At 38.8% G+C, this 22595-nt stretch overlaps 1 protein-coding gene across 2 annotated transcripts; it reads left to right on the top strand.

Annotated features, from left to right (window-relative positions):
* Positions 1–2792: 2792 nt before the first annotated feature.
* esr2a (estrogen receptor 2a) lies at positions 2793–22529 on the top strand. 2 transcript variants are annotated; one of them, XM_031322370.2, is made up of 9 exons: positions 2793–2988; positions 9517–10329; positions 10923–11089; positions 13835–13951; positions 14799–15107; positions 16901–17039; positions 19201–19334; positions 20408–20591; positions 20848–22529. In XM_031322370.2, the coding sequence occupies exons 2-9, from the start codon at positions 9920–9922 to the stop codon at positions 21053–21055; spliced, it is 1668 nt and encodes a 555-aa protein (XP_031178230.1). In that variant the 5' UTR covers positions 2793–2988; positions 9517–9919; the 3' UTR covers positions 21056–22529. The 2 variants fall into 2 exon arrangements, with proteins under 2 accessions (XP_031178230.1, XP_031178231.1); XM_031322371.2 differs by lacking the exon at positions 2793–2988 and having other exon boundaries at positions 10037–10329; positions 10927–11089.
* The last annotated feature ends 66 nt before the right edge of the window (positions 22530–22595 follow it).

Genomic DNA, 22595 nt, shown 5'->3' with positions numbered 1-22595 from the left:
TCAGACACACACACACACACACACACACACACACACACACACACACACACACACACACACACACACACACACACACACAGAGTCATGCTGCCTCCTGGGAGAGAGCAGGTGTAGAGGGGGAGTTGAATCTGGAGAAAGTAGTTCCAGGTACTAGAGCTTTTAAGTGGTGCATTATGTTCTATATTACTCTAATTGCAACAAAGCATTCTTGCTTTTTTTTATTTCTTTCCTCTAAGGATATTGCATCTGATCCGTAGCACTGGTGAACTTACAGATGCACGTCACCGTGGCATCACAGCTTGCAGTGACCCGGTACATAGATGATGGGAGAGCTGCATTTAGCAGAAACCAAATTGATATGATGATGTAGAAGTGCAATGGTACACTTTGTACTGCGACAGAAAGTGTGTATCTTTGTGGGGTAGAGAGTGAAATCCATGTAATGTGCATGCCTTTGAAAGTACATTATGTAAAATCAAAAGTGCATGTGATTGGTTTGGTGTTCAGCTACACATCTAGACAATGACATAAAAACACAATACAAATCTCAGGTGAATGTTTATCCGGTTTTAAAAAAAGGAGAAGTCCCGAATTGCTTTTGTTGTTGCAGTTAGTGTTGACAAACGTAGCCATGCATGAACAAAGGCAGGGAAGAAGAAGACTGCTAGCAAGCCAATATGTATGGAAATAAAAGCACTATTTAATTGATTAAATCTGCTTTGCTCTATTTGAAAAATGTTGCCAACACATTTGTTAGACTTCAAGGATGCATAATGGGTTTTTGAAAAAGAAAAACATTGTCTGTTTGAAAGAAGTTACTTTCAAGCAAAAATACCTTATACAAAAATATATATTTCTGGTTTAAGCTTAACAATTAGAAGGATTTGCACATTTTCTCTGTTTTTTTTTGTATAATTGTAAACATATCTTCATGTTTTGGACTGTTGGAGATGCCACCTTGGGCTCTGGAAATTATGAAATTATGATTAACATTTTATATTCTAAATGATGTATTGAATCATTGAAAACAAAGCCCTCCTTGCAGTTATCTGTATACATTTGTTCCATATCCACTGTTTTTACTTAACAGTAGAGTACATATGTACATCCCCATTTATGCAATATGGTGATGGTCTCCAGTTGGTGAACCTCATTTGTTGAACAACCACCAGCATTTCTGGAAAAGAAGTATAGGTTTTTTGCAAAGCACAGTAGCTTTATAACTCTGAAGCCCTTTTATAACAAATCTAAGATCAAAAGAAAGCAAAAGAAATAATAAAGTATTATGTATTTCTGCCATTTCCTTGATATTATTTACGAGGCAAGGGAGAATCTAAGTTTAGCTGGATTTAGCCTCCCTGATTTCGCAACAGTGGACTCCTTGCTAAGGTACGCAGAGGAAAGTAGAGGTCAGACTTTCACAGCACTGCTCCGTGAGCATCGGCATTTAACAGCACTGGTCCAGACCGCTGTAAGGCCAAACATGCTCTGGTGGATAACCCTTGCGTTAATACTGTCACTGGTGCATGGGAAAGCGCATGAGGAGGTAAACACATGAACATTAGAACTCTCAGACAATAAAATGTTATTAAAAAATGATCACTTTTTAATATATTTGCTATATATTAACTGGTACCCAAATAACTTAGTTTTTTTAAACTAACAGTGACAGTATTTGCAGTGATTATAGAGAGCCTCAAAAATGTTCTCTTAGTGGAAGGGAATATTTAGTGAAATAATTAAATAACAATTATACAAATTGTGTTTTGTCCAGATTACCTGACCAGTCTGTGCTTGTGTCTGACTTTATTTGAGAGGGAACAGTATTGAACTAAATAGCCACGATTTAGAATTGGCTTGGTGAAACGAAGGTGTGGTCTATTCTGACGTTGATAGGCCTCTTCCCCTAAGCAGCTGTGAAGTTCACATAATAACAATAAAGAGGGAACTAAAATGATTTCCTTCAAAAAAAATAAAAGCACATAGTTACAAGTAAAATAAATAAATAAAAATAATCTCGTACTGAAGGTCAAGTTTGGTTTTGGGGGGTAGCGCTCTTAACATTTCTTCAAAATATCTGTTCATATCAAAAATAAGCTGATTCTTTATGGACACCACATTTAAAACTAGAAGGAAAATTATAAATCATTTAATCCTCATAAACTATAGTCTTGTATGTGGAACTTTTGGTTAAATGTAGCTGTAAAAAATATGTTCCATCATGCAGTGGTTTGGCAGTGATACGTTGTCTTCCTTTTTAGATATTTTAGCAAGCAAGCAAACTTTATTCATGTAACTTTTTAAACATTTTTTTTTTACATAGGGAGCGGGTCCTCTTCTATGAATGCCACCGCCATGTTTCTACTGTATCCCAGAACAGACAAACCAAACACTGGCTTTACATAGGGCCTTGTCACTGCCCAATCTGTTTTCAACCTATCCCCTGACCAATAGGCTGTCCTGACTGTAACCATTCGGCTCAATGCCATGTGTTGAATATATTGGGTTTTCGGTATGGATTGGGCAGCCACAGGCATTTTACGTTTTTACGTTAACTGAAAGTGAGGGCTAAAGGGAAGGGGTATTCAATTGGTTGCAATCTGCAAACTCACCGTTAGATGCCAAAATCATTCTCCAGTGATAGAAACGAACAACACTTTAAGGTTGATGCCAATGTTGATGTTGAATGATTTCGAAAACCTAGCAAAGTGTTCATGTGGGAGGATTTTATTTTGAAGGTACTGACCGGATCTTGAGCATCTTATTCTGTCTGACTTGACACCATTTTCCTGAACGCATCTGGTGGTTTGCCTCCGGGCTGTTATATGAACGCAATCTGACTGTCGGGGAACTTACTCTGTGTTCGGCCTTCCTGCAGCTCACAACAGCTACCCAAACTATTGATTTCACACTTTACCAGCATGTGACACCGCAGCGGGACTTCATAGTGTCAGACCGTGTCTGCGCTTGTTGTTTGTGGAAGAAGGGGTAGGAATTTTTCCATATTTATAAATACAATTTATGTTTGTGGTTGTGGTATATCAAGTGACGCACAGCGCTGTAGACAGGACATTGGGGTGACGTCTTAACTGTCCCACTGATTTATTACCAAAATTTAGGCTGCAAGCAACAAGTATAATGCCTTTAACTGTGTGTATGAAATAGTAGATTTGTTAATAGGTGACAGAATCCAAAGTCCTGCAAGAAATCATAACCATGACAGTTAGATTTTATTTAATAATTTCTAGATATACCCTGGACATAAGCAGCATATTGAAAACTTTGTATACAAAGGGTATCTGCAAGATGGATAACTGCAAAGATATAACAAGGGATCATGTGGAATATGATTGAGTTATGCAGGCAGATCATGCTGCTAATAATACATGTATTTCACCCCAATTATCTCCTTAATTATCATTTACTGATCTTATGATATATCCATAACCACATTTGGATATCCACATTAATCCCTGATCTGATTTGAGGGTCTATAATGTGGTCTGAGAATCAGGCTTTTTTTGTACATTAAAAGAGCGTACTGTGAATGTTAGCCCACTTCAAAAAGTGCTTATCTCTGTGTAAACAAGCGGCTGCTATCAGCCAGTTGCTGTGATGCAGAGGAGCTGTTTGAACTGTGCATGGAATGTTGGATCACTACAACATTATCCAGTTCTATCATTGATTTATTTTTGTTTAATAGTTGCACACTGCTCTCGTCAAACAGTTGATTGCATTTATTATGCTTATTTTGGACACAACAAAACAGAAAATGGATAACTTTAAATGCAACAAATCTTTTTATTCAACGTCTTTTCTTTTCAGAGTGCCTTCACTGTGAATATCTTCAAATGTACACAGAGTTGTAGTACCGTGTATTGCAGAGAATGTTTTCGAGAAGTTGCAAGATTTTTGCAGAAGTTGTACTTGAAGTTGAAGTCGTCCTCCTAGAATATATTTGTGTATAAAGAAAATAATTAATCCCTGTCATTAAGAAGTGAGTATCATTAAAAGCATATATCCTGATATAGTATACAACAACAAAATTACCATTACAGGGTCTCAATGAATTGAGTACCTTTTTAAAGGCAAAGCTAACTATCATTTCTTCTAGTGTTACACAGCATTTTCTTAAGATCACTTGTCAATCAGTGTCAGTCACTTAGCCCCGGCTGTATTACAGTAAATGCGGCTCACAATAACTATAGACATTCACATTACTTAAACAAAATAAATAGGGGTAAATTGCACAACTTTCGCATTTACCAAAGTTTTTTTTTTTTTTTTTTTTTCATTTTTCTCCAGATATATTTCACATCACAACATTCCCTCAGAAAGACTTAAGTTAAAGTACAGGAATTGTCTAAAATACCATTGTTTGTATTGCATTCTGTTTTACCATATTTAAAAATGTTGCTGACATTTTGACAGTGTCAGAGAGGTCTTGATTCAACTCTGTGGTTATTTTGTAGACTGTAATTACTGAAGGTTTTATATTATATTACAATTACGGTTGCACAATACATGTTTTTTTTTTATATCATCGCAATATCAACACATCGCGAACGGCTGCAACATATCACAAAAGCCACTCAGAGATTTTTTTGAGTCAGTTGAAAGAAAACATCAGTAGAAAACCACACTTTGAAATATAACTAATTACCTTTTTTTTAGTGGTGCCTTTTGTGTTCAGTTCAGTTTGTTCAATCAAAGAATGTGATTTGATTTAGTTTGTTTTAAATTCAACAAGTAATTTGTCGCATTTTAGCAGAATACTGAAAGCGGCATTCAATAAAAAGCGATATTCAACGTTATCGCATATTTCCCTCATATTGTGCAGCCCTAATTACATGTATTGAGATGTACAGTACATTAGTACTGTATATAGTGCAATGCAGGAAATGCATACAGTATACTATACTATCACGCTGCCTTTTATATTTAATGTTAGTTTAATTAGTCTTTCAAAAGTAACTGCAGTAAATGTCAAGCATAAATTGAGCACATACATGTCTCTGTCAACATGAGGTTTTTCAGCAGCGGGGCAAACAATTCAATGAGATTTTTCACATTTTTTGGTGCTAACCACTGCACGTACTCCCTTACTGTATATGGACGGCTTCTTTCTGCAGAGCTAGTTCACATCCGTTTCCGTCTGATTTTAGGGAGGCAGATTTTTAGGATGGGAAAACGACATGGCCTTGAGCTTTTGTGTAAAAGGCATGCACTTCTGGCTTATGACCAGGAACAGTTTTGTCACTTCAGATCTTTATTTGGCTTTGACTTTTGTGTATAATTTTGTAATACATCGTTTGTGTGTGTGTATTAGTGTATAAGCTACATGAATGTTTGCTAACTGAATAAATAAGTAGGGTTAAGATATCGCATATTATATTTAAAGATCTTTTTCTTTTTTAATTAGTTAAACTCATTGGTGCAATAGAAAAGAAACCTGAAGAAACAAGAATATTTTGTTTGTAGATGTGTTTTTTTTTGTGCTCTTTAAAACAAAGATTGCAGTGTCCAGATAAAAGTTGCTTTAGTTAAGGTCTGTTACAATTATAAACAGCCTAAAAAGACATGAAATTAAGGTTTTACAGTTTATAAATCTGTTGCACAGTTTGAGTAAGAACCTTCAAACTTTGTTTCTGCCTTTCATTTACAATAGCAAAATGTTTGTGTGAGAGAATTCAGAGATACTATTTTCTACAGTAAAATTATCGCTGATATAACTTCTGGCTCCCGTTGATGTCTGAATCCCATTGGACGTGTGTTGTGGAGTTCTGCGTATTTGGAGGTCAATGTAGTTGAACTTTTTCTGGTGGAAAATCAATGTAGTGTTCGTGGCTATGGCTTACGCTGCTTTTATGTATTTCATTTGCATTTCATATAGTTTTTAAAATCTCAATTCTATCTTAATTGATTTTATTCAGGTTTTCATGGATTATCGTTTTTTTTTTTTTTTTCAATGTTGGCTTTTCTGCTATATATATTAAATACAGCTGCCTAGGCTTACCTATTGGAAATAATGGCCTTGCTCCGTGTGATGCTGTGCGATTGCTGTGATAGCCCTGTAAGGCACTAATGGTTAGAGATCAGAGGGGCCATGAAACTGGTTGTTGAGGTCTTTGAGTAACATTTCCCAACTATTGTGGTGCTCTTCATCAAGACATTTAACACACAGCTGAATCTTACACCTTAAAACTCTGTTTCTATAAAGGAACAACTGCATTGCCTGTTTCTTAGCATCTGTTGTCTGTGTGAGCTTATGTGATTATAGCAGGATGAGCAGTTTTGTGGAGGAGAGTTGGGAGGTTTTCTCTCACAATGAGCTTCCAGCTGCTGGAGAGTGTGACAGTGAGGAGGTTTGAAGGCAAGGTCAAAGCTTCAAAGGAAACCAAAAACTCTTCCACATCTGCTTTTACCCCCAAATGGTTATTGAAGCAGCTAGATCTTGCCACAGTGTCTTTTCTTTTCTCTTAAAGTGACTTCATTTGTTTTAGGAGTCAGTTAATTGGTAACAGACACAAGGTCATTGGAAACTAGCTGAAGCCAAACAGCACTTTTTACTTGTTTATGCTTTCAGCAGCATCTTACCTGTAGATTCTTTGATATCCTCACATTAATTGTAAATACATTCTCATTTCTGGCATATTACTGATTGCATGGCAGCATATGTTGATGAGCCAGGGTATTATTTTATATGATTAATCATTCCCAGTGATTCAAGCAGAAACGGATGAGCTGGCAGGCTGTGCTATTTAACCTCAAACAGAATAGCTCAAACTCTTTGATTTCCTGGCGTATCATCAGTCTAGATGTCAGGTAGGAATTGATAAACCCATTGAAGATGGAGGTAAAGCCATCCTCCCTCTGCCAAGACACACTCGGTATTATCAGCCAGAAATGGATCGTTTGTGAAACCAAATGTCAAATCCAATTGCCTTTGAGCTGTCATAACTGCCGAGAGTAATGTACTTTCAAACTGTTCATTGTGTGAAAAATCATCACTAACATCTGTCAAAACAGTGGTAGTCTGAATCTAAGTAGTTTTAGACCGCATTGTGAATAATTAGCCTCATTATTACACCACACACTAAATTAATACTGGGTATTTTTTGTCTGTGAAAATGCTGATGGGATTTTAACCTAAAAACTGCATTAACTGATGTTTTTAGATACTTTGGGACAGTGTAATAAGCTGTAAACACAACATTGACACATTATCACCTTCAACAGTTGATATGGCCAACTTGTTAGCAAACTGTTGCTACAGGGGATACATGTAGCAACAGTTTGCTACATGTAATGTTCAATTAATCCAAATCCAGTCTTCACCCCTCTATTTTACCACTAATTTGCTTTCTTCCAACCTTTGTCTAATTTGTTGGGTTTATTGTGTGTCAAGATTGCTATATTTTTATGTCAATCTTAAGCCATTTATTAGTATTCTTGGAATTCAATTGATTAATACCACACCCTACACATGCATGGAAGCGTAACTTATACAGTAACTCAAGAATAAGCAGTCAGTTGGTGGTATAAATAAGATAGCTGGAAGGTTGTTGACAATAAAAATAATAATAATCAGCACTCCATTTCCAGGTGTTTTCACAGCTGTAAGAGTGATTTCTCCGGTAACATTTTAATGTGATACCATAAAAATGAAAATTAATTTTGGCGCTTTCCGCGGTATCCAAAATAATTAATGGTCACCTGTACTCGTTGTAGCTTTGTGAGTTTAATTACTGCCAGTTTTCAGCGGTGCTCATTTTACGCTTACAGCACAAGCCTCCAGCTACTTCTATGAATTATCAAGTTTTGTTGGCGAGCCAAACCAAAGCCTCTCTCAGCCATTTGGGAAGATTAATTCACCTTTTTTGTTCCGGCTGAATACTAACTTCAAGAAGTGACCACAGATGTGGAGACAGTGTGTTCCAACTTTAACTAAAGATAGACTCCTGTCACCCAGGAATGATTAACTCTGCTGGATTTGCTTTATCTGATGTCATAAGAGTAAACCAACATGTCCTTAGACTGTACTAGTGTGTTTGTTGTATTTATTGATCGACTAGCTGTCTCTGTCTACAGTACATTATAATAATATATTTTCATTTTTTAGACACTGCAAGCCTCTAAAATAAGTAATATTCCACCTTGAAGGGATAATATATAAATCCAACTTGAAGCCTGGATTTTCACTCTAAGCAGCTCTAATTCTCAAACAGTGTTAGTCTTGTGTGTCTAACTTATGGCCATCATTAGTTTGAAATCCATATCATGAATGTTGCATGAAATATATAACCACTATTTGACCAAATCTAAATTGTTATGACATGTTTTCTAAAGGTTGTTGACCACATACAGCCATACACTATATTTTTGTATACAAATGTGAGGAAAAAATAATAGTTTTTTTTTTTTTTTTTTTTTTTGGATTGTTGTTGGTGGTCTTAAATGGAATAAGTTGCATATACTGTAAGGACTTCAGTTGTCCCATATTTTCAAAATTTTTTATACTTTTTATTTTTACTCAACTAAAAAAACTAGTTTTAGGCATAAAAAAGGGACTTCTTTTGTCAAAAAATATCAAATATTTATTATCAAATTGTCATTAAAATGTATTACATAATAAACAATTAATTCAATTAATTAAAGGTGAAAACATTAGAATATCATATTTATAAAATTTCTTTTTTATTTCTTCAGTTTATTTGTAAGGGATTAGTACAGAGAAGACAGTTACAGAAGCAGTGTCCGACTGTGCACGTGTATATAGCTGAAGCTAATTTACAACACCAGTCCCTTGATGGACATTAATAGTTCAAGGTATCATTAAAATGGTATGTTACACTTTAAAAATAGACAAAATCTGTAGTTCTTTGGCAACTTTAGGACAGGGTCAGTCACAATGTTGACGTTCATCTAATGGCCAAAAGTTAATTTACCAAAATATGTAATCTCTTGAAAAATTTGACAATCATGTCATTATTGTCCTAAATATAGTCTCGCTTTGCCAGACCTTCCTACAAAGTGCGCTGAAGGAGGGTCTGGCTACTCCACATAGCATTCGGGGATGGGAGGAAAACGTGCTCTGGTTTAATGGCATTTCTTTAAACCAATCACAATCGTCATGGGCGTTGTTAAACTCTGGTGCAAAATAGTCGTGCAACAAAAAACTCAGATTGGACAGATAGTCTAGCTAGTTGTCTGGATTTACCCTGCAGAGATCTGAGGAGCAGTTAACCATAGTCCTCATTAATCCACCGAATTTAAAATTCCAACACAAAGAAAGCGGAAGGAAACAGAAAAGACATGCATCCGGTGGAATTTCCTGCAGCACCGGAGCAATCCTGGAAGTGGAATGTGAAGGATATAGACTATTCAAAATATGACCTGAGAACTGTGATTTTAAAAAAATATCTGAGGTTCTCTGACCGTGGTAATACGGTACATGAGATATTACAATCTGTATTACAGTATTTCAACTTGCATGCTTTTCTCTTCGTCTTCCAGGTGGAAAGGCCCGGCACACATCTGACCAACCTGTTACCACTTAATGATGTGAAACTCATGGCTGGATTGAGACTGATCACTGAACATCTTCCCTGCTGTGTTCACTGTCCTCTGGATCATTTCACATCTTCGACACCATCTGCTCACAGTGAGAACAATATAAATTACAGTCAGCAACAGGTTGGATTGGACTCATCCGTCACCCTGGGAATTTGCAATGTGAGCTAATGAGTAACATTAAACCACCCTTGGCCTGTGTAGGTAGTTGTGCTGGCCTTTGCTTTTATTTTTCAGGGTCAGTACTCGTAGATAATGACATTACCTCAATAAACTCGACACCAGGCTTGTATTCTTTATCGATGATGTGGTAAATCTCGCGATACTGAGACCGTCTGTAGTTGCGATGGCTGCTGCTTCCTCTTTAGAGAAGAATCAGCCCCTCCTCCAGCTCCAGGAGGTGGACTCCAGTCGAGTTGGTAGTCGCGTCCTCACTCCGGTCCTCAGCTCCTCCTCTCCTGGCTTGTCCCTGGAAACCAGCCAACCCATCTGCATCGCTTCCCCTTACACCGAACTTGGCCACGACTTCACGACAATACCTTTCTACAGTCCAGCTATCTTCAGTTATGCCGGTCATGGCATTCCAGATGGCCCCTCCGTCCATCAGTCGCTAAGCCCCTCCTTATTCTGGCCCAGCCACGGCCACGTGGGGCCACCCATACCCCTGCACCACTCCCCGGCTCGGCCTCAGCACGGGCAGCCAATCCAGAGTCCATGGGTGGAGCTGTCGCCGCGGGACACTGTCTTTACAACCAGGTAGGATGGTGTATCACTTCCTGACTAGCATACTGTTTTTACTATCACCCAAGCTTACTCTTCACTAGTAGGGCTGCAACTAATGATCATTTTAACTAATTACTTAATCCGTTGATGATTTTTATGATTGTTTAGTTTACAGTCCAAAAAAACCCAAATATTAAATCAACAATATAAAACTGAGAAAAGCCGCAATTCCTCACATTTTACACAAATTAAACTGCAATTGTAAAGCATTTTTGGCTGATAAATGACTTAACTGATTAATCAACAAAACTAAATTACTGATGAATATCTGTCGACCGACTAACCGATTAATTGACTACTTGTTTCAGACCTAGTCAGTATTCAGTTGCATTTTTAAGACATAAAATTCTGACTTACGGTACCAGTCAAAATATATATCCCTATTCTGCTCGAAAAAATTACCTGTTTAAGAAATGCTACAGTTGTTGATGAGTAATTTTATTTCGGAATACAATTTTTTTCCCCACAATTTGCCACCGTAGCTAACCGAAAAAGGAATAAGCTGAAGCCAAGGCTTATTCCATGTGTTTTCTGTCTTGAAATGATGACTGAAACTTATCTGTTAGTAAGAGTGTGAAGAGGCGTTCTCAGGAGAGCGAGGAGGCGGTGGTGTCGTCCATCGGGAAGGCGGACCTCCACTACTGTGCTGTGTGTAATGACCATGCCTCGGGCTACCACTACGGTGTCTGGTCGTGTGAGGGGTGTAAGGCCTTCTTCAAGAGGAGCATCCAAGGTGAGACACAAAAACATGGACTTATCTTCTGGGAAAACGAATCACAGGAATACCAGCTTTGCCGAAGCTCTTAATGTTCAGTTTTTGTTGAGACTGTCAGATGTGTTCAGTCACCTCCGTGGTCATTTTTAGGCCGTTGTGAGTCATTTAGTATCTGTCGAGGACCCCCCCTTTCCACATGAAGATATTTATTAGCCATGCTAACGCCGTGTGTCTCGGGATGGCAATGTTGGTCTGTCGGTCGGTCCACCACTTTGGTCCAGACTAAAATATATTTACAACTATTGGATGGACTGCGAAAAAATTCTGTGCAGACATTTGTGGTGTATAGAGGATGAATCCTACTGACTCTGGAGATTCCCTGACATTTGATCCAGTGCCACCTGCAGCTCAAAAGTTTACCTTATCCAGTAAAAATATGTCAACTACATACTCACTCATCTAGATCTAAATCTCTTGATGAATTGGCACAATGTTCATTGTGTCCAGAGGATAGATTCTACTGACCTTTCCTCTAGCACCACCATTAGGGTTGATCGTTTGTGGTTTTGTGAGATAAATCGTCAACTATTGGATAGATTGCCATGAAATATGTAATATACTGTACATTCATGTCCCCCTCGAGATAATTGTAATAACTTTATAACAATCCTTTAACTTCTCCTTTAACTTTTCCCTTAGCATCGTCACAAGGTCAGCATTTTAATTTGTCCAGTACTTTAGTTTATGACCAAATATCTGCGAAACGAATGAAATTCCAATCAACTTTAGCTCTACTTTGCGTTTTGTGCTAATTAGCAAATGATAGCATGCTGACACGATGAACATTATACCTGCAAAATATCTGTACATTAACATAGTCACTGTGAGGATGTTAGCACTGAGCTGAAAGTGTAGCTTCGTCTGTAAGTACAGCCTCACAGAGCAGCGAGAGTTTTAGATTTAAAAAAAATCTCATGTGCAAAACTCTCACTTGTAATCCATATTTATGAGCGCCTATACTTTGAAGAAGTTAATAAAAATAACATTACAAATTAATAACACATGAAAACATATTTTCTGACATTTCATTCATGAGCTGTGAGTGTCTGTCGCCTGACATTTACTGTCGCTGAATCCCAACGTCTGAACTGTAGTTTCTGCCTGGATGGACAGTTTTACTAGCGTGTTTACAGTTTAGTTAGGGGCTTGAAATGATCCCAATAGTCTCATTAATAGGGGGGGGGGGTGCTGGACGTCCAAGTACGGGCTTATCTGCTAATGTTAGCTACCGACCGTTACCTTGATACCATCCATAAAATAGACGGTACCGTAGGGTGATTTAACGTCACCGCTCATTTTACATACAGTTTAACAACAAAACAAAACGCTGAGTTAACATTACTAACTACATTTTTCATGTTGGTTTTGAGCGGTATGCACCCCCACTAACCTGGAAAACGGTTTTAAATCAGTAACGTTACTACAGCGTGTCGGAGGAATACACAGTCTCCTGCAGCGGCGAGTCAAAGGCAGAGGGACCGTCACAGCAGCGTGGCTAACGTTAGCTTCTTGTCTCATCTGGGGTCTGATAAACAGTAAATTCATCAACGTCAGTGTCCACAATGCTATTTTCCAATAAACTGTAGCTGTCATATTTCACAGGCATGAGTGCGGATTTCATGTCGCGGCTTTCGTCGCAGTTTATCACTTATTGAGTGAAGTAGTACTCGTCCTGTTGTTTATTTGGTTGCCATAACTTCGCGAGTGATGACGTCCTGTCACTGTTCCAGTTGCACTGCTCACCCTAGGGGGAGAGAGAGCAGATGACAGTTCGCTTGAGTTCAGTAGAGCAGACGGCGCTACGACTTTATGACTTTTCATAAACAGCTGAAGGAGCGGTGGTGCGCGGTGTACATAGCGGAAACCCTGTTGTGCATCTGCCCTATTTCTGATACCGTGGCGCTGGAAATTTTACCGTGGCGAACCGCCACTCTGCTATCAACATAGAGGAAACACTGACAGGTGTGAAACCTGTGTGAGACCAAATTTTGGTCCGATAAAAAGAGGTAGTCTCGGTCTGGACCAAACTGAACCATGGTCCGGTTCGTTTATAGTGTGAAAGCATTTTTTGGATGGTTCGGACTTTCGGACCAAATACAAGAAGCTCTGGCAGGCTCTCCTTGTGTTACAAGACCGGGGAATAGCTCGGTGCTTAGCCTGTACGTGAGAGAGAGTGACGGTGAATGCACTCAGAGCTGTTGGCTATCAGAGCTGAGAATACATCAGCAGTTTATTTGTTAAGTGGTAGTAAATGTACAGTGTAGGTTTCCGTTTGTCTCTGAATAAATTCTCCAAAAAGAAAGTTCCCGTGTCTTGCTTCTCAACATCACAACAAAACAAAAAGAGCTGCGGCAGTAGAGGAGAGCAGCAGTCAGTTGAAAAAACTCAGACACAGAGAGAGGAGACGAGAGGACGGGGAAGGCCGTCTACAAACCAGTCAATTATAAGTATCTGGAAACGCAGCTCACGTATGCGATGACGGCAGGACGTAGTTTTGTCACGTGTAGTTTAGTTTATAATTTAGTGCGCTTGCATAACTGCAGTGTGAAACCAAAACTTACCGGATCAAATGTATACAATGTAACAAAAACATGAACCTTGGTTCGGTCTTTCAGGTGTGAAAACGCCCTTTGTCCCATCCCATCCATTTTTACCTCTCTACCTTTCCTTTGTCTTCTCTCTTTCTTCTTCTCGTTGTTTCAGGACACAATGACTACATCTGCCCAGCAACCAATCAATGCACTATAGACAAGAATCGCCGTAAGAGCTGCCAGGCGTGCCGCCTTCGCAAATGTTGCGAAGTTGGTATGACCAAGTGTGGTAAGTGTTTCTTCGTCTTTCTTTTTTTTCCTGCCCCAAAGGAACAAGAAACCGTAACCAGACAATGTATATTCACTTGCTTTTAACAGACATGTTGTTATGATGTCATCTACCGTATGAAAATGCAGGTGAGCACAATTTCCCCGTGGCTTTGTTTGTTCTAGAGTACTTCCCTCCTTTTCCCAGAGCACAACTCCAGCAACCAGGAAAGGTGGTTCTTCATTTCCATGTACACTTAATCTGTTTAACAGCTGTATAAAGAGAAGGAGATAGCTGTTTGCTGTAGGGGATTTCAAGGGACCCACACTGTATTCCTCTTTTTGAGTGTATTTAAAGCAGCAAAGATTCATATTATGGTAGCAAGTTTCAGCTCATTGTTAAGCTGTCCGTCTCACAACTTTACTGTTTTGGTTCACTCTTACAGCTCTCATAGCGCTATTTTTTATAGGCAGCTGTTTTCAGCAAAAAAAACCTTTAAAAACCCACTGTACACTACCGGCTCGGCACCAAACAGCAGACAGATACAGTTGGCAACTAGCTGGTGAACATAGTGGAGCATTCAACAGCTAAAGAGCCGGATATTTGGAGACCAAAAACACAATTAAAAGGAGAGCGAATATTGGTGCATTCATCAGGTTGTCGGAAACACAACTCCAAATAAATGCTAATGAATGTCCATATCTGCTGAATGTGTTAATAAGCAACTGTTTGCTTAAACCTTCACCGTATTGTGATGATATGTCAGTGTTGTGTTTACAGCTTGTTTTTGCTGGCTCCTAACTATTGCAGGTTTAAGTAGAATAACAAATGTTAAGAAAATCAACAAAACAATATTTCTTCATCTCAGGTATGCGAAAGGAGCATGGGAACTACAGGAACCCCCAGACGAGGCGAGTGACCCGTCTGTCCTCACAGGGCAGAACCAACAGACCAAAGGCGTTAAGCGGACCAGCGGTGGGTTTGTTACCCGCACTCCACCCTCCTGCACTGACCCCAGAACAGCTGATTGGGCAGATAATGGAGGCAGAGCCGCCGGAGATCTACCTCATGAAGGACATGATGAGGCCGCTGACTGAAGCCAACGTCATGATGTCGCTCACCAACCTGGCTGATAGGGAGCTGGTTCACATGATTAGCTGGGCCAAGAAGATTCCAGGTGTGTGTCGGGGTATCCAGGGTTCCTTTTTTAAAAGCCTAATGGACAATTACTATTTGTTATAGTGACATTACATTACATTTGTTTGGCAGATGCCTTTGTCTAAAGTGACTAACAACAAGTGAAACCACATACTGTAGGAGCAAGAGCTTACTGTAGATATCTTGCAGAATTGATTGAGAATTGAGTGCATTCCTTAGTGACACCTTTTCTGTGCTTGTTTCTTTGTGCTACAGTTAACTGTAACTTAACTGTTAACTTGTAAGAAGTGAAATTTGCATACCATGATTAACCCTGATTGCACAGTGGAATTGTCCTTATTCTTACACTGATGATTAATATAGTAGTATGCCAAATATGAAACTAGATCTACAGGGGGATTCACTTAATAGGTTTAGCGTAAAGACTTGAAACTGGTAACAGCTAGCCAAGCTCTGTCCAAAGTTCTGCACAATATATATATATATATATATATATATATATATATATTTTTTTTTTTTGTTATCATCGCGACATCAACTTGCGCAATAAACACATTGCGAAAGGCTGCAACATATCGCGAAAGCCACTCAGAGATTTTTTTAATTCAGAAGGAAAAAATCTGTAGAAAACTACACTTTGAAATATAAATGTAATTCCTCTTTTTAGTGGTGCCTTTTGGGTTCAGTTCAATTTGTTCAATCAAAGAATGTGATTTGATTTCCTTTTGTTTGTTTTAAATTCAACAATAATTTGTTGCATTTTAGCAGAATACAGAAGGAAGCAGAAAGGCAGACCTGAATACACTTTAATATCTGTTTATTTATCGCAAGTAATATCGTGTTATCGTGATATTCAACAACGTTATCGCACTTTTCCCTCATATTGTGCAGCCCTAACACCTAGCAACACCTCGAAAGCGTACTAATGAGCATGTTGTATCTCTTTAGCTTGGCGCCAATAAATAATTGGTTTACAGCTCGTAACCCCGTAAAACCATACCTTGGCTTTTTTACATTTCTGTTTGTGTAGGAATTAAGGAAACAAGATACAACATGTTAACTATTAAACTTTAGAGGTGCTTGTGGGCCATTTTTCACTTTTGGACGGCCAAAATAGCTGTTAACACCTGCTTTCACTTACAGTATTACGCTAAGCTAGGCTAATCGTCCCTTAGCTCTAGCTACATACTTAACGCACAGACATGAGCGTGGTAAAAATCTTTTCATCTAACTCTCGTAAAATATTTCCCAATTTCAAACAATTATTTCAACACTTCTGCATTGATGTTACATTAGAGTGATATCGCATTCAAACTGTAAAAAGTAAAATGTTAGACGCATAACAAAAACCTCAAGAATCTTCTATCACTAAAAGACACAGTTGTCCAAGGTTAAATAGCATGCCATATTTTGTTGATTTTACTTTAAGATTATGCAAAATACCTTTTTAAAAATGCAGCAAGATAAAATTGCTTTAATGATATTTATATAACAATGTTTTTTTTATGCCCCTCATAACCCTTTTTTAACATCCCCACAGGGCAGCTCAGTCTGCTGTACAACTGAGTTAATGACTTTGTTTTTGGCCAGGCACCCTAATTGTCTCCGCGTTATTTAGCACGTGAGTCAAGTCTGCGGGGTGCCGATTGATTCAGACTGCACAATATGGCAGGTCGTGACTTCAGGTGATTTTCAGCCGTGGCTTAAAAAAAAACTGGAGTCCCTTTCTTGTGCTCCAGGCAGACATTATGGCACAGAAGACCCTGGCAGCACACAGTTCCATACTATTTGATCACCTCATCTTTTCCTCAGGGTTTGTAGAGCTCAGCCTCTTGGACCAGGTGCACCTGCTGGAGTGCAGCTGGCTGGAGGTGCTGATGATCGGACTGATGTGGAGGTCAGTGGACCATCCAGGGAAACTCATCTTCTCCCCTGACCTCGGCCTGAGCAGGTACCACTGCCAACATCTCGCATATCTACTGCACCAGCTTAATTTGAAGGGAACTCTCCCATCATTATTGTGATTGTTAGGTTGAATTTTACCTGCATTTATTAAAGCACACAAATACAAATAGCTGTTGTGGTCATTGTAGCTTGTTTCAGCCTTTTCCCATCATACCCAGTGTTTATTGCAAATGCTGTGTTTCGAGATCTAAAAACTGGACACTTTCCATCATACCCAGTGTTTATTGTAAAAACGCACTGTTCCGTGATGTAAAAACTGGAAACTTTTGCCAACCACAGGATGGCTAACTCACTTTGGTATGATGCTTGTTTTGAGATTGCCTCATGCTTTCACACTCCCGAAATGTCTGACTGTTTCTATTGTTCATCTATAAAATGTAATTGCTGAACATATCTTAGTCACAAAAAAAACACATTTAAAGTTATAAATCTTTAGATGTTCATGAAATCAAACCCTGTTTATGATACTATTTATGTTTGTTTTTTCTTTTCAGCTGTAGCCCTTCAATTAGGGCGGTGCTCGATTGAAGGAATTCTTAGTCGACTAACACTCATTCAATTGTATCGACTAGTTGATTTAATCGACAGATCTGTAAATCTGAGTTTCTCCGCAAAGAGTCATGCAAAAGCACCACTTTAATTCTTGTATTTACCAGAGATGTGCTCGTACGGTTCTTGGAAATAAGTCATTCAGCATGAAAAAAGCATAAAACATGACTAATCGACTAAAGAAATCTAAGTTGACTAAGACCAAAACGACCGATTAGTCGACTAATCGACTAAGAGGGAGCAGCCCTACCTTCAATGCATTCATATTCTGTAATAACCTCTCTATATAGTTGTTTTCATTGTTAGTGGCGGAGTCCGCCATTCCTGCACTCGATTCAAATTTCCTTCGCACACAAGTGATTCACAGGAAACTGTTTGTATGTATTGCAGCATTACTGGTGTATTTCTGACAAAGAAGCTGCTCAAGGAGCGTTTGCCGGCTTAACCTGCTGTTACCACAGTATCCATGGGAGTCACCAAATCAAGCAGGACTGGAATCTTAAGCATTTCAATTATCAATATCAGTATTAGCCTTAAAAATACAGTACACTATGTGCCCCAGCTCGCACCTATGTGACACTGAAATCACTGATCATCCATCCCACATTCAGTGCAAGGCCTTCCACAATCAGATGTGTAACATGCTGGTGATAAATAAGTAAAAAATATGCACCTTCATTTCCTTTTCATGTGGGAGTGGAAACTGCTAACTCGTCCACAGCAATGTCATTCAGAACTGTAAACGAGCAGCTCTGCTGCATTGCTTTCATCTGTGCTCGCATTTGGTTTCAACGAGAGATATCTGCTGGTGCTGCTTCTAAATCTGGAACAAAGAGTCCTAACCACTCTCGCTCAACAACACTTCCTTTGTGGTGGCCCTTTTTCCCTTTTTATCACATCATACCTGCACTGCCGTGCATGCTCTGCAGCCAGCGGCTCACAAGAACATTTATTTTCCAGTGTAGGAAGAAGTATTCTGGTAATTTACACAAAATAGCAATACCACACTGTAAACAGCTGCATTCAAAAATGTAACTTGTGTAAAAGTACAAAACAATATTATCAGCAAATAGTACTTAAAATATCAAAAGCAAAAGTACATATGATGCAGAAATGCCCCTCTTATATTACTAGATCATTGATATTGATGCACCAACGTCTTGTCAGGACTTAGTTATTATAGTGCATCATCATATTTTATAAACGTGTATGTTTTTATTCTGAAAAGTTTTTATTCTGAAAAGTAACTACAGACTAAAACTGTCGATAATAAACAATATTTTCTTCTAAAGTGTTGTAGAGTAGAAGTATAAAGTAGAATAAAACCTCAAAATTGCACCTAATACAGTACTTGAATGAATAAATGTACTTAGTTACTTCCCACGACTGGAATCTTATGCTTTTCAGTCAAAGCTGCAGTTACAGAAGGATTCATTTCTTCTCCTTTACAATTGGGCTAAGTGCTAAACAAGTTCTGTTTTATTTCCATCTTTTGCATCTTGGTGGAGATTGGAACATGATTTCTGCTTTATTTGCCTAAATAATAATATAGAGTGGGGTTTGATAAATAACTAGTTGTTTGTGTCTTCGTATGGTAGAGAAGAGGGGAACTGTGTCCAGGGCTTCTCGGAGATCTTTGATATGCTGTTGGCTGCTACGTCCAGGGTGAGAGAACTCAAGCTCCAGAAGGAGGAGTATATCTGCCTCAAGGCCATGATCCTCCTTAACTCCAGTAAGAGTTTGTGTGTGTGTGTGTGTGTGTGTGTGTGTGTGTGTGTGTGTGTGTGTACATTCTCTTGTAAGTCCTCTTATTTGCAGCCTGTGTCGGGTGTTTGATTGGTGTCTATGCGTGAGTCTGCACAGGGTTGGCAAGGGGACCAGCTAAATAACTTAGCAGCGAAAACCCTAGCGAGAACACTGTGTATAGCTTGGGTCTCTGCTCTCGTTGGTTCTGCTGAATGCTCGGAATAACAGGCAGTGCCTATTTGAAGAGGAACAGGGTCAGAGCGTCTGTGGTGAGGAGTAATTGCTGTCTGACTGTCTCCGTTTTCTTTTTAATTGGCTCCACCAGCGTAGTCAAACAGGGCTTATATTTGTGCACCATCTCTTCCATTCCAACAAAATTGAAAGGTTGGACTCTGTTTAACCTTTTGCTTATGCTTTCACTATCTGCAGAGTAGTTTATACAGTTGTGGCTTAATTCTGCTGCCATTATCTTTACTTGTAGCTTTGACTTTAGACTCTAACATACTGTAGTAAGAAAATAGTGTGGAACGTAATAAGGTATCATTCGCAACCTACTAGCACGAAGATTGATGGTACTCAATTATAAACAGAGAACTGCACCAACAAATACATTCTAATGAAGAATGCAATGAAAAATGAAATTCTCTCTGAAAAAACAAGAGACATTTGGCAACCTTGTGTGGACCATTTCAATTATATCAAGAGTTAAGATGGACCCTTAGACCTAGCAAGTAGATAAAGAAAAGGAATATTTTTTTTCTTCATCTTACTTTTTCTTTCTTTATTTTATGCTATTTTATTGTTGTATTGTTGTGTTATATGTTATTATTGTCTTTATACTGTGTCTGTACATATGTGTAGATCTTTGTATGTGCTGTACAATATTACTGTAAGACAGTAAATACAGTTTTAAAAAATGCTTTGAAAAGGGACTAAATTAAGGGGAAACAAATCATCAAAAAAGTAGTCAGATATGAAAAACATGGGGGTGTAGAATGCTTGTCATTTTCATTGAAGTGTTTGTTAGAGCCAAAATGTCTGCCTTTTGTGTGTTACCAGACATGTGCCTCAGCGCAACAGAGGGCAGCGAGGAGCTGCAGAGTCGCTCCAAGCTGCTACGACTTCTGGACGCTGTGACGGACGCTCTGGTGTGGGCCATCGCCAAAACAGGCCTCACCTTTCGCCAGCAGTACACCCGCCTCGCCCACCTGCTCATGCTGCTCTCACACATCCGCCATGCCAGGTAAAAGGACTCCATGTCATGAATGTTCTAAATGGAAGATTGCTAATCTGTGTATTCATTCAGTGTTGGAAGAAAATGGTCCCGGCTAATATACTGATTTTGTGCACTGTTATTATAAAAAGCTGCTCCCATGTGACTCCCAATCATCATGTTGTCCGAACTACTCTTGTAATCAGAAGTCATTATGCTTACTGCTGTGCCACAGAGAAACTGCCTGCTTTCATTACTCTCTTCATCTTTCTCTCCAAACGTGCAGTAACAAAGGCATGGACCACCTCCACTGCATGAAAATGAAGAACGTGGTGCCTTTGTATGACCTGTTGCTGGAGATGTTGGATGCCCACATCATGCACAGCTCCCGTCTGCCTCGCCAGCCTCTGCAGCAGGAGTCCGGGGACCAGACGGGGGTTCCTGCTCAGCCACACAGCTCTCATAGCGTCCCCTCAAATACCTGGACTCCCTAGCAGCACTCTGGAGGTGAACCACAGCAGTCGAATGCAATGAATTGTCACCGCTTTGCACAATACTAGTTCTGACTGATGAGACGTTGTACTGGAACATTCTGCTGAATTTTGTGAACTCTCATAGGTAGCTCATGCTTTGACACACTGCTCACTTATTCTAGTGAACTTTTGAATGTTAAGACATCACTCTGCAGATGGACCAAACTCGCAGTATTCTGTGCCTTATCATCCCCACATATTGATAAAAAACAAATTAAAAAAAATTAAAAAATCTGTTATAATTTGGCCAGTAGCACCAGTTCTCGCTCAAATGTTCATGTAATATGCCACTGCCATGATTCTCTTGGGTTGAGCAGCTAATTTCATATCAGATCATATTCATATATTTTCATCGTCCATGTCTGGTATTATTTTGGATGCAGAGATGGTGTGTATAAATAACCAAACCAGCAAAAAATAGCCCCCTGTTGCAAAATAGATTTGAGTATTATGATGATATATACATAGACAATATGATTATTTGTTATACTGCTTCTATTAAGGTAGCTATTTATTTAATATTTGTGGGTATTTATTACAGGATTTTCTTTATCAACATGATGAAATACCTTGATTTGTCTGGTGTTTAATTCACTGGACTAGACAAACATTCCCATCCAGTCATTTAACCTATAAGAAGAGTTTTAGAATTAAAAAAAATCAACTTCATTTTAATGGATTATTTTTCCATCTTAAAGAAATAATTTGACATTTTTGTAAATAAGCTCAGTCGCTTTCTTGCCGACAGTTCGATGAGAAGATTGATACCACTCTCCCATCTATGTAATAAATATGTGGCGATTCTAGGATGAGACCTTCAGGGGGGCTCAGCCCCTAATGAGAATGTGACATGGATACAGTGCCTTGCAAAAGTGTTCACCAAAACCACAACCAACTTGACTTTTTGGGGTTTTCTGTACACATTAAACAAATGAGATGCTAGTGAGCTTTAGAGTTGCTGGTAACAACGCTAGGCTAACCAGCTGCTGGCTGTATCTTCATAATTAACATGCACAGATATGAATGATTTCGATCTGCTCATCTAACTCTTGGCAAGAAAAGCATGCAGGTGTACTGCATTTCGTAAAATGTTAAATCATTCCTTAAATACAAGATTACATATAACTTGGTAGAAAACAATATAGTTATTTTGTTAGCATTCACCATCCACAGTGCCTGTGAGAAATACTAATAGTGGTTTTATCTTTGTTAAAATGACTTCAAGTCCATTTTTACTGTTCAGTACAGTAGCAGATACCCATCTAGCTTAGACTCTAGACAGAAACCTTTTCACTGAGGCCACTGAAAGATTGGAAAAGTAATTGAGAACTGAAACCAGCCGTTTTGTCACAGCAGACCTCCTGTTGACCACTAGGGGGCGCTTTACAGCACACACTCACACCTGAGCGACACTTAATTGTCCAGAACGTTTCAGGAAAATCATAACCACTATTTGTCTTAAGACAAAATTGCACTCCTGTCGAGTTTTGCTTGAAGAAAA

The sequence above is a fragment of the Sander lucioperca genome, chromosome 19 (genome assembly GCF_008315115.2).
Source record: "Sander lucioperca isolate FBNREF2018 chromosome 19, SLUC_FBN_1.2, whole genome shotgun sequence".
Lineage (NCBI taxonomy): Eukaryota > Metazoa > Chordata > Actinopteri > Perciformes > Percidae > Sander > Sander lucioperca.
Note: the sequence above shows the minus strand (reverse complement) of the source record. Positions and strands in the feature narration are given on the sequence as shown.

Excerpts from the sequence above, each read along its gene's own strand:
- esr2a (XM_031322370.2), top strand. The coding sequence starts at position 9,920 with ATGGCTGCTGCTTCCTCTTTAGAGAAGAATCAGCCCCTCCTCCAGCTC. Across the intron at positions 10,330-10,922 it reads GACACTGTCTTTACAACCAG|TAAGAGTGTGAAGAGGCGTT; the intron begins GTAGGATGGTGT and ends CTTATCTGTTAG. Across the intron at positions 19,335-20,407 it reads CATGATCCTCCTTAACTCCA|ACATGTGCCTCAGCGCAACA; the intron begins GTAAGAGTTTGT and ends GTGTGTTACCAG.